Consider the following 12,514-nt stretch of genomic DNA (forward strand, 5'->3'; position numbering starts at 1 on the left):
TTGCTTCACAATAATACAGGTTATAACGTTACTACATTGGATGAAAAAAATCTAATTGGAGTTTTCAGTGATTAGCAACTGACTGGATAGGACAGTCCACAACATGCACATTTGTTACCGATGGACAGAAAAATAGGTCCAATGGGTTGGATGTTTGCAGAGTGAGGCCTACAAAAATGGCGAGCAGGACCCGAATGTGGAATTTCCACCCCATTTGCAGTACATTCCATTTTGGCTGCCCTAACCACCTTCTCCTAGAATCAAGGGTCATCATGCGATATATATGTGACTGCTCTTGATCACCATCTGGTGGTAAAAAGTATTTACTTTAAACTGTTAACCCTTTACCTCCCATACAATATCCATATTGTTACAACTTTGACAGAAATTAAGTGTAATTTAAGTAGATAGGATGCTTCAATGGGTGGTTAGTCAGGGAAATAGTTGGGTGGTTGGGGTAGTCACAGGGTCAGGGGGCTGCAGGGGTAGTTGGGTGATCAAGGCGTCAACCCAAAGGTCCAGTGGAGGGTCAGGCGTGCCATTGGCGAGTCAGGAGGAGGAGTCAGAGGGGGTGACAGGAGGATGGCTGAGAGTTGTGGGACCAGTCGGGAAGCCAAGTGGTCAAGTGCCCCAGTATTCCATTACCCAGGAGTTAGAACTAGTTTTAATCATTCTAACTTTTCCGGAGTAACAATTCTGTGAAGAGAATTGGAATGATCTGAAGTCTCCAACTTTAAATCGAAGTTTCAGAGGATTCCAAATGCAGGGTAATTGTCCAACAGAAGTTGAAACTTCCCGGCCAATTCCCGTGTAGTCAGTGCATGGGGATTTCGAAGGGGTCCCCACCACATCTTCTGGGGTTCCGCTCCAGTACAGAAGATCTTGGCCCTGATGTTTCCATGCTTCTGTTATTAATCGAAAAGCATGGGGGATCTGTTGCTGGACCATGAACAACCAAAAATGTGGATATACTGCAGATTTTGCCACAAATCAAAATTAAACAAAGTCAGGAAACAAGGAAACAGACAGGCCTCTATTTTGAGATCAGTGCAAACTAACAGCACTTATTGTTCATTATGCTTACAGGTGCCCGCACACTTGGGTGAGATTTTTTTGTGTTAATTTACAGTTATCAAATCTTGCAATAGCAAGGTGTCCTCCACAGGGGATATTGGACCTGTGTGAACATCCCATAAGTGAATTAAAACAAAGTAATGACAATTCCTTTACACATGAGTCTGTCATTTTAGTGTTTTTGTTGGGACATTATAACAATGATATTGGGTCTGGATCAGTTTCAGTACTACTCACTGTTACCAAGATTGGTAAAGATTATAGAATTGTAGCTAACAATTCTCACAGTTCATATTAAACTTGGTGAACAAACAGCCCATATCTTCTCTTCATTCACTATTCCATAATTTGATAACTAATACCTGGTACTAACTTCACAATTCTAATGCATTATCATCTATTAATTTAGAAATAAAAGTAAAATAAAAAGAACTCTTGAAGTACACACTCCACTTTGATATCCCTACTCGATATCATCAACTACTGGAATTCCAAAACATTAATGACTGATTATAGCAACAAATGGATCGAACAATGCAGTATCAATTTAGGCAAAGCACCTGATATCTGAAGTTTCATCACAATGGAATTATCATTCTGCCTTTAACATTATCGTTACCTGAGGTAGCACTGCTGGTCCTTGGCCTGCCAACCTCTGCAATGAGCTGACCTGCGGGACCTTAATGGGCACTGCAGTAATAGTTCCCAGTGTCTGTATAAGAGAAAAGAATGAGACTATAATTAGATCTGATGGTCAGTAGAGTTGAAATTATAATTTCTGCAAACGTTTGCAATTTCTAACAGAAGAACAATACTCCTTCAACAATTTAACCATTAATGATCGTGTCATAAAAAGGAATTGGTTCCTCAAGGCAAAACAAAGTGAAATATAAACAAAATTAAAGCCTGCACATACAAAAATTGAATATTTCATTCCATGTAAGAGTTTCACAGCTGAAAGGTTCTATGCACCTTTAAAATAATTTAATAATTCCCTTCTGCACTTGCTTTGTCTTCTTGGACTTTGGAGCCCCAAACCTGCATAGTTTAATTGGCAACATGTATGGAGGAGGAGCAGTTAGATGGTTCCTCAGATACTTGTTATTACATGGGGAGTGGATAAAGCAGGCTGGGGTGGATAAGGCAAGAACTTAACTGCGAATCTTCCACTGCCTATAGAGGTCATGAAGGTAACACACCCTCCAATGGTTTGGGGATTTCCTGGTATAAGTGAGGAGGAGTAAAGTTAGAGAACGTGGTGGGAAGAAAATAAATTTTGTAAGAGGTCTTGGAGTTACAGCATTCAGGAGACGCCTGGATAGAGTGGACGTGGAGAGGATGTTTCCACTAGTAGGAAAAACTAGGACCAGAGGGCATAATCTCAGACTAAAGGGACGATCCTTTAAAACAAAGATGGAGGAATTTCTTCAGCCAGAAGGTGGTGACTCTATGGAATTCTTTGCCGCAGAAGGCTGTGGAGGCCAAATCACTGAGTGTCTTTAAGACAGAGATAGTTAGATTCTTGATTAATAAGGTGATCAGGGGTTATGGGGAGAAGGCAGGAGAATGGGGATGAAAAAAATTACAGCCATGATTGAATGACGGAGCAGAATCGATGTGCCAAGTAGCCTAATTCTGCTTCTATGTCTTTTGATGAAAGAGTTGCATTGAAGAAAATTCTGAATTAGGGAAAAGTTAAAAGTAAAGAAAGTTAGAGGCCCACAGCAAAAATTAAAACTGCCATGAGAAAGGAATAGGGGGCATGTTCTGTTCAAAAGGAAAATAAAGTTTTGTTTTCAGTTGCTGCATGTGTGCGAGTATGAGAAAGTTTCCTAACCTATGAATGAAAGACTGTCTTAAAGTTATGTGTGGTGTGAAGCTCGTTTTCAGTTTGAGGTGAGTTGATGTTCTTTTATATCCATCATAGTTATTGGCATGTGCTATTTGAGTTTGTCAATTGTTAGTCCTATATATACACACATGCGCATTGCTTTTGGGTGTGCACAAGTATGAGAATTGTTGAATGCATTCATTTCAAATTTAAGACTGTGAACCCAGAGTTGGGGAAAATTCTGGATTACTTTTTAGGTCAGCGAGCTACTATGGCTGTTTCAGAGTGCATAAACTGCATAAGTTCCGCCCTCTAACTCTTTGTATTGTGATATTGAAGTTTTGCTTCTACTTGAAACCTAACTTTTTGTTCTATTTTATTCAGATTTTTACAGTAATTCAGAAAGGCACTTGAAGTGAAAGAAAAAGGCAAAGGAATTTACTTTTTGTAAGTGCATAGAAATATTAGTGTCGTTGGCCAAGGACTCGTTAAAAAAATGTATAGTATTGTGTAAGGTTTAAAATTTTAGTCTCAATTAAGTTGGAATCAGTTTTAAAAAATTCTTTCATGGGGTGTGGGCATCGCTGGGAAGGCCAGCATTTGTTGCCCAGCCCTAACTGCCCTCAAGAAGGTGATGGTGAGCCACCTTCATATTGCCTATCTGGTGCGAGCACACCTACAATGCTGTTAGTCTATTTATTGTGAAAAGTCGACTTTCATTGGGGCCACAATGAAATTTTGGTTAGAATAAATTATGAGAGAATCTGTACATCCAGAAAGGGCCACATAAGTAATCGGGATTTTTGAATTTTCTTGATGATCCTAGAATACCACACCAGAGAAAAGAAGATGATTTTTGCTGTGATAATAACAATCTGTTGACATCTTATAGTTGGACAAATTGTTTCAGTGTTTCAATTTTAAGTTTACTTTGAGACTGCAAGAGAAACTGACACAGCTTACATTGATGGATGATGTCTAGGTTTCTCTCCTTTTGAAATGCAGAGAAGTTAACTTCACAAGCATCCATGTCTTCTGTTGTGCCTTATATTATTACATTAATTCAGTTATCAACTCACCGAGAAATAATTTCCATGCAGAACATTTATTTGAAGTTTAATGGGATTGTTTGATATTATTTTGGAAACAATAACATGGATTTAGTAAACTCAATGGAAATTGATTTGGGAGTTAAGTTTGTACATAATTTGCATTCTTTTCTTTTTAAAAAAAATGTTTATTCAAGTTTTCCAACAAAAGTTTTGACAACCCCCCCCCCCCCAATAACAGAAGATAAAAGAAACGCAAACACAACAATTAACATTGTACAAAACGTGCTGCGTAGGTTTGGGTTCGGAGTAGGGTTTATCAATTGGGTTAAGCTCCTTTACAGAGCCCCGATGGAGAGTGTAGTGATGAACCGGCGGAGGTCGGAGTACTTTCGACTGTACCGAGGGACGAGGCAGGGGTGCCCCCTGTTCCCCCTGTTGTTCGCATTGGCGATCGAACCATTGGCCATGTCATTGAGGGAGTCTAATAAATGGAGGGGGGTGGTCCGAGGGGGAGAAGAGCATCGGGTGTCGCTATATGCGGATGACCTGTTGCTGTACGTGGCAGATCCAATGGAGGGGATGGTGGAGGTCATGCAGACTCTAAGGGAGTTTTCGGGCTATAAGCTCAATGTAGGGAAGAGTGAGCTCTTTGTATTACAGGCGGGGGACCAAGAAAGAGGGATAGGGGACCTACCGCTGAGGAGGACGGAGGGGAGCATTCGGTATCTGGGGATCCAGATAGCCAGGAGTTGGGGGACCTTACATAAACTGAATCTGACGAGGTTGGTGGAGCAAATGGAGGAGGATTTCAAAAGATGGGACACGTTACCGCTCTCGCTGGCGGGTAGAGTGCAGTCGGTCAAAATGGTGGTCCTTCCGAGGTTTCGGTTTGTGTTTCAGTGCCTTCCCATCGTGATCACTAAGGCCTTTTTTAAGCGGGTAGGTAGGAGCATTATGGGCTTTGTGTGGGCAAACAAGACTCCGAGGGTAAGGAGGGGGTTTCTGGAGTGTAGTAGGGACAGGGGAGGGCTGGCATTGCCGAATCTGGAGGGCAATTATTGGGCAGCCAACGTAGCGATGATCCGTAAGTGGGTGATAGAGGGAGAGGGGGCGGCATGGAAGAGGATGGAGATGGCATCCTGTAAAGGAATGAGCCTGGGGGCGTTGGTGACGGCACCGCTGCCGCTCTCACCGACAAAGTATACCACGAGCCCGGTGGTGGCAGCAACGCTAAGGATCTGGGGCCAGTGGAGACAGCACCGGGGTGCAATGGGAGCATCGGTGTGGTCCCCAATCAGGAGTAACCACCGGTTTGTTCCGGGGAAGATGGACGGGGGGTTCCAGAGCTGGCATCGGGCGGGGATTAGAAGAATGGGGGACCTGTTCATCGACGGGACGTTTGCGAGCCGATGGGCACTGGAGGAGAAGTTCGAGTTACCCCCAGGAAATGCCTTTAGATATATGCAGGTGGGGGCTTTTGTGAGGCGACAGGTGAGGGAATTCCCGTTACTCCCGGCACAAGAAGTTCAAGATAGGGTGATCTCGGGTGTATGGGTTGGGGAGGGCATGGTGTCGGAAATACACCAGGAGTTGAAAGAAGAGGGGGAAGCGCTGGTAGAAGAGTTGAAGGGTAAATGGGAGGAGGAGCTGGGGGAGGAGATCGAGGAAGGTCTGTGGGCTGATGCCCTAGGTAGGGTTAATTCCTCCTCCTCGTGTGCCAGGCTCAGCCTGATACAATTTAAGGCGGCCAAAGAGCGCACTTGACGGGGGCGAGGTCGAGTAGGTTCTTTGGGGTGGAGGACAGATGTGGAAGGTGCTCAGGGAGCCTGGCGAACCATGTCCATATGTTTTTGCCAGCCCCAACTTGGTTTGACCTGGACTTTCACCACCTTGGACATAGTCCTCGCAAGACCCCTCCAAAACCCCTCCAGTGCCGGGCACGACCAGAACACGTGGACGTGATTTGCCGGACTCCCTGAGCACCTCCCACATCTGTCCTCCACCCCAAAGAACCTACTCAGCTTCGCCCCCATCATATGCACTCTGTGAACGACCTTAAACTGTATCAGGCTGAGCCTGGCACATGAGGAAGAGGAATTAACCCTACTCAGGGCATCCGCCCATAGACCCTCTTCAATCTCCTCCCCCAACTCCTCCTCCCACTTGCCCTTCAGCTCCTCTACCAAAGCCTCGCCCTCTTCTTTCATCTCCTGATATATCGCCGAAACCTTGCCCTCTCCGACCCATACACCCGAAATCACCCTGGCCTGGATCCTCAGTGCCGGGAGCGACGGGAATTCCCTCACCTGCCACCTCACAAACGCCCTCACTTGCATATACCTGAACGCATTTCCCGGGGTTAACCTAAACTTCTCCTCCAGCGCCCCGAGGCTCGCAAACGTCCCATCTATAAACAGGTTCCCTCATCCTTCTGATCCCTGCCCGATGCAACCTCCGAAACCCCCCATCCATCCTCCCTGGGACGAAACGGTGGTTCTCCCGGCGAGGGAAAGACGGAGGGGGGGTGGGAGGAGGAGTGCTCACTGACTGCTGAGGGGGAGGGGGGATTCCCACACGGGAGGTGGGGGGTCAATGGGATGGCGGGGGAGACCGGTGTCAGCAGAAGTCAGCTGACTTGCGGGAGTGTTATGGGGGGAGCAAAAGAGCTAGACATGGGTCTAGCGGGGGGAGGAAGGGGGGGGGGGGGGGGATATTGGGTTGCTGCTGCATTGGCCGAAGGGGAACTGGAAACAGAAGAGGTGGTCAGGACGGGGGTCCCCAGCCTGGGGGACTGGAGGGTGTGGGAGGCGCGGGCACGGGACTGGCCCAGAAAAGGAGATGGCTAGTCAACGGGGGGTGGGTGGGTGGGTGGGAGGGAAGCCCCCCAATCCGGCTGATAACTTGGAATGTGAGGGGCCTGAATAGGCCGGTTAAGAGGGCCCGAGTGTTCGTGCACTTAAAGGGACTGAAGGCAGACGTGGTCATGCTTCAGGAGACACATTTGAAGGTGGCAGACCAGGTCAGGTTACGAAAGGGATGGGTAGGACAGGTATTCCGTTCGGGGCTGGATGCAAAGAACCGAGGGGTGGCAATACTGGTGGGGAAGCAGGTGTTGTTTGAGGCCAAGAATAATGTAGTGGATAATGGGGGTCGATACGTGATGGTGGGCGGTAGGCTACAGGGGGTGTGGGTGGTATTGGTGAATGTCTACGCCCCGAACTGGGATGATGCTGGATTTATGAAGCGCATGTTGGGGCGGATTCCGGATCTGGAGGCAGGAAGCTTGATAAGGGGGGGGGGGGTTTCAACACAGTGCTGGACCCAGCATTAGATCGTTCCAGATCAAGGACAGGGAAGAGGCCGGCTGCGGCCAAGGTGCTTAGGGGGTTTATGGACCAGATGAGGGGAGTAGATCCGTGGAGATTTGCTAGGCCCCTGGCCAGGGAATTTTCTTTTTTTTCCACACGTGCACAGAGCCTACTCCCAGATAGATTTTTTTGTTTTGAGCAGGGCGCTGATCCCGAAAGTGGAGGGAACGGAGTACTCGGCCATAGCCATCTCAGACCACGCCCCGCACTGGGTGGAGCTGGAGTTAGGAGAGGAAAGGGACCAACCATCCAGCTCCAGGGGATGCGGAAAGGCCCCCGCTCCCATCAGCGAATTGAGCATCGTGCTCACATATGCTCCAGCATCGGCCCCCTCCACTCCTTCAGGGAGACCCAGAATCCGAAGATTCTTCCTCCTCGACCTGTTCTCCAGGTCCTCGAATCTTTCCGCCCATCTTCTGTGCAATGCCTAGTGCGCCTCCACCTTCACCGCCAGGCCAAAGATCTCATCCTCCGCGGTTTTCTCCTGCACCGCCTGGATCGCCGCCCCTTGGGCCTTCTGGGTCTCCACTAACCCCTCGATCGCTGTCAGCATTGGCGCCAGCACCTCTTTCTTCAGCTCCTCAAAGCAGCGCTTGAGAAACGCCTGCTGCTCCAGCACCCATGCCGCTTGATCTATGCCCGCCGCCATCTTGTTTTTTCTCCCTCGCACTTTTCGCTGCTCCAAAAACGCTTTTTTGACCACTCCACTCCTGGTCCAATCCATATACTATGGAGGGGAGGACCTTGCTCACCTTCCCACACTAGAGGTTGTCGAAAAAATTGCCGTTGGGGCTCCTCAAAAGAGCCCAAAAGTCCATTTTAGCGGGAGCCGCCGAATGTGCGGCTTAGCTCCACATAACCGCAACCGGAAGTCATATTTGAATATTATTAATAGGCCTCTCTGCCACATGATCCCACCTCACTAAATAGTCAAACCTCATTGATGTGACATCAGTGAGATTTACAACAACTTCAGATGAACGGGTTCAGTCAAGGGGATCCTGCCGGGCTGCCAAGCTAAGTGTAGCCCTCCGGGGGAAAGGGTCATGTCTTTTGGCAGATTGGCACTGCTAACCTGTGCCAGGGGCAAGTTCTCTGGGGAGTCCCATTTTGGAGGGGAGGGTGATGCTTTTGGAGGGAAGGGATTCACCAATGAAGGGGAGGGACCTGCCTGTAAGGGGGAAGAGTGCCTGCGACACTGCTGTGATGGTGGTGTTTGGGTTACAGTCCAAAGTTGCGCGGGTTAAGTGGATTGGCCATGCTAAAAATTGCCCCTTAGTGTCTAAAGATGTGCAGATTAGGTTATGTGATTACAGGATAGAATGGGGTGGACCCTCTTAAATGGGCAGACTGCTCATTTGAAAGGTCGAAGCAGACTCAATGGGCCGAATGGCGTCCTTCCATACTGCAAGGATACTATGATCCTCAGTGGGACACTACCTGCTCTGCTCCTGCAAACTTAGAGCGATTATATTTTGAAATTTTCAAGAATGCCTGAGGAATGGAAGCTGCTTTTAAAATTAATTCAATCTTCCATTTGTTCTTACTATTTCATTCACTAAATCTACACTGTGTGATATACTGTGTTAGTATTCTCATAATACAATTCTCAGGCACAAGCAGTCCAGAAGGCTGCTGCCAGTACTCTAAAGGAAAACTCCCATTAGGACCAGTCATTTATCAGTATTTGCAACAAAGCAATTGTATTGGTGGAAACAGCTGATACGAGGCCTGCATTAATCAAACAAGTGCTTCTGGATAAGAATCACGAGAGAGCAATAAGAGTGGGAATGATTCCCTCCTTCCTAGCCTTATTAAAATCATGCTGAACCTTTTTCTGGTCAAGTCGGAAGAAATAGAATCAATGTCATCATACAGGAGTGCAACTTTGGGACAGGGTAGTGGAATCCTGTTTCTCACCTGAATTTGGCCTGGTTAAAATGGAAGGCGTGCTGGACTATTTCAGGATTGCTTTGTGACCTCACTATCATTTTAACAACATGCCCTGCAAGTTTGCATTAGGTAATAGATTAAATTAATGTCAATGTTTTTCAATGTTAGCATTTGTAATGTCTGCAATTTAAAACCATGAATAATCCAGTCAAATATGAATATCCTGTTGCAGGAGGCAGATTTTATTTTGGTAATATTCTCTTAACTATGTAGGAATAAAATGCATTTAAAAGAAAAATATTAATCAGCATCATTCACTGCAGACTACAGTTTAAAGCTCTCATTTTTAAAATTAACTGCACTCATTACCTCTTCAAATAACAGTAGAATAAGTTGACACTGATCTTTTGTACATGCTGTGATATTGTTCTTGTATGACTCAATTGACTCATGATTTCCACAATATTTTTCCCAGTAAAAATATTAGTGCATAAATGCTGTAGCTCACTGACATGGCAGCATATCATAATTAGAAATACAAACAGAAAATGATAGAAACACTTAACAAGTCAGGCAACATCTGTCATCTGTGAAGAGAAACAGAGTTAATGTTTCAGGTCGATGACCCTTCCTTTTCTGTTTTTACATCAGATTTTCAACACATGCAGTATTTTCCTTTTGTACTATAATTAGAAATTGGATTAGATTAATTGATCCTGGCACAATTTCCTCTTCAAGTTGCTTTACTTACTTCACAATCAAAAAGAGAAGCTACCAAACTTGCAATATTCAGTGGGGATAGAATTCTCACCACTGAGCTCATAAGCATGCATAATAAAGAGGATACATCTGAAGATTTATCTTTGCTCTTCTTCTCTACCTCATCTATGTGCTGCTACTTGGTAATTGTTTGTAGAAACACACCTGGATTTTGCCATAGTACTGACAGCTAGACAGCTAGATAGACAGCTAAACACGGGAATCCAAAAGTTACTGTCAGTGATTGTCCAGAAGGTAAGCTGTTGAGGGTACCCCCAACCCCAGAATGAAATAATTGAACTGATGAGAACTTCCTTTTACACTGTTAGTCTCACCATGAAAACCATACTTGCATCTTGTTGATTGAGATTTAACTAGGCTTTCAACCATGTGCTAAGTTCATAATCAGTGTTAACCAACCTCACTGGTCCTGTAAGAGAAAATTGCCATTTGTTGAATGTCAAATAGCCCCACTTCTCAGGTTGCCACCTGTGAGAATACTTCAAAGGTTATTTATCCTGCTTGATATCTTCATTGGTGCTCGATGTCTGGAGATTCATTTGACTTCAAACTGATTTCAGGAAAAGGCAAGTCTGCACCACAGAAACCACCATATCTTTGTGGGTAGTTTTCTTCAAGGTTTGTGGCAAATGTTGTTGGTTCATTATTTACCACAAAATCCAACCCAAGTGTCAGCTTCCACAGCTAACTTGACAGTCTTGCAATCCATCCATTGCCATTGCTTGTCCAACTCTCTGTTGAATGGGCGATAATATCCAGTAAACCATTTTGAAGAACAAAGCCATAGTGCCTTATGTTAAAATTCCTCTATGACATCATCTTTCCCATCTCTGTAACATCCTTCAGCCCTGCATCTTTCCCATCTCCCCAAATATGCACCTTGACTGCCCTTTGCCTCATATTGGCAACTGTCTCAACTCCACGCATAGAAATTCCCTGTGTTAACTACTAACCTCTTCACTTCCTGCTAATTTTTTCCCCTAACTATTCTTCCTGCAAAATATTTTATTCTTTGTTTCAGAGTTCAATTTTACAATTGATGCCTCTGTGATGATATGCATCACTGTAAATACACAAGGGGTTAATATAAATATACTACAACCAGAGACATCATGACATGCAGACATACAGCTAATGATCACTTAGAATAGGACACAACCAATGAGCAGTCAAGACACCCAGAGGTGGCATTACCTCAAGGGGGCATTACACAACCCATATAAAAGGACAGGGCACACATGCTCTGCCTCTTTCCACAGGCAACACTTAGAGAGTAGGACAGGAGCAGATCAGAAGCACCACACCCAACACGTGGCTGAGAGCAGACTGGTTAGTTAGACTGAGTTACTATAGCAAGATTGACAGGAGAGTCGAACTCCGAGAACTGTGCTAATGGTTCAATAAATCACATTGAACTTACTTCAAAATCTGGAGTATCTTTTGGTCAAAGCTGCATCGAGTTGCAGCCTGTATTATCCCAGAGAACATAACACATCAGCCTCTGCAAGGTTCCTTGGGAAACTTCCATGCTAAATGCACTATATACATATTCATTGTTGATAACAAAAGAAACTTCCATTTAAATTCATAGAAAGGAACATAAAATGTCAGAAATATTCAACAGGTCAAGCAACATCTGGAGAGGAAAAAAAAAGCTAATGTTTCAAACCAATGATTCTTGGTCAGTATTGGAAAATGTTTAGAGATTTTAAGAGGTTTTGAGCAAGTACAGTAGCTGTGAAAGTATTGGGCAAACAACCAAAATGGAAGTCAGGCTGCATGAGACATTCAAAGTCAAAATGGATAATGGCGTGAGGCAAAAGGAGATAGCAATGGGACATGCAAAGAAACAAATAATAGGTCTACAATAAGTGTTCATGATAATAGCAGACTCAACAGCTGTCATCTGAAAATCTAGGACAATGGTTAGGATCTAAAATGATCTGAACTCAATCTTGAGTCTGAAAAGCTGTAAGTCCTTCATTGAATTTTGAAGTGCTGAGCCTCATGCCCACATCAAATTTCATTGTGTCACGAAAGGAGGCTGAGGACACACCAATCAAAGGGGGCATGCAGCAGAGGATTATGACAGACCACAAGAAATTCAGGGTCATACTTGCTGGGCTAAACCCAACGTAGAGGAGGCCGCATTATCAACTGTGAATACAATACCAAATTGGAAGTAGTACAATTAAATTATGTTTGTGCTAAGCATTTAGGGTCCTAGACAGAGGGAAGGGAGAAGGTAAAAGGGCAGGTGTTACTAAGGAGTTGATCAGTGCATTGTGGAGTGCGTTCCCCTCAGAATGGATTGGATTTGTTTATTGTCATGTGTACAGAGGTACAGTGAAAAGTATTTTTCTGCGAGCAGCTCAACAGATCATTAAGTACATGAGAAGAAAAGGGAATAAAAGAAAATACATAATAGGGCAACACAACATTATACAATGTAACTACATAAGCACTGGCATCGGATGAAGCATACAGGGTGTAGTGTTAATGAAGTCAGTCCATAA

General features: G+C 44.8%; 1 protein-coding gene across 3 annotated transcripts in view; it reads right to left on the reverse strand.

Annotated features, from left to right (window-relative positions):
- Positions 1–12,514, reverse strand: part of phf21b (PHD finger protein 21B) — a 266,437-nt gene that overhangs the window by 118,156 nt on the left and 135,767 nt on the right. For all 3 annotated transcript variants that reach the window (XM_072484536.1, XM_072484535.1, XM_072484537.1), the window contains one exon: positions 1,694–1,786. In XM_072484536.1, coding sequence (XP_072340637.1) covers positions 1,694–1,786 — 93 coding nt within the window. The remainder of the gene's footprint in view (positions 1–1,693; positions 1,787–12,514) is intronic.

This window comes from Scyliorhinus torazame, chromosome 19 (genome assembly GCF_047496885.1).
Source record: "Scyliorhinus torazame isolate Kashiwa2021f chromosome 19, sScyTor2.1, whole genome shotgun sequence".
In the NCBI taxonomy this organism is placed as follows: domain Eukaryota; kingdom Metazoa; phylum Chordata; class Chondrichthyes; order Carcharhiniformes; family Scyliorhinidae; genus Scyliorhinus; species Scyliorhinus torazame.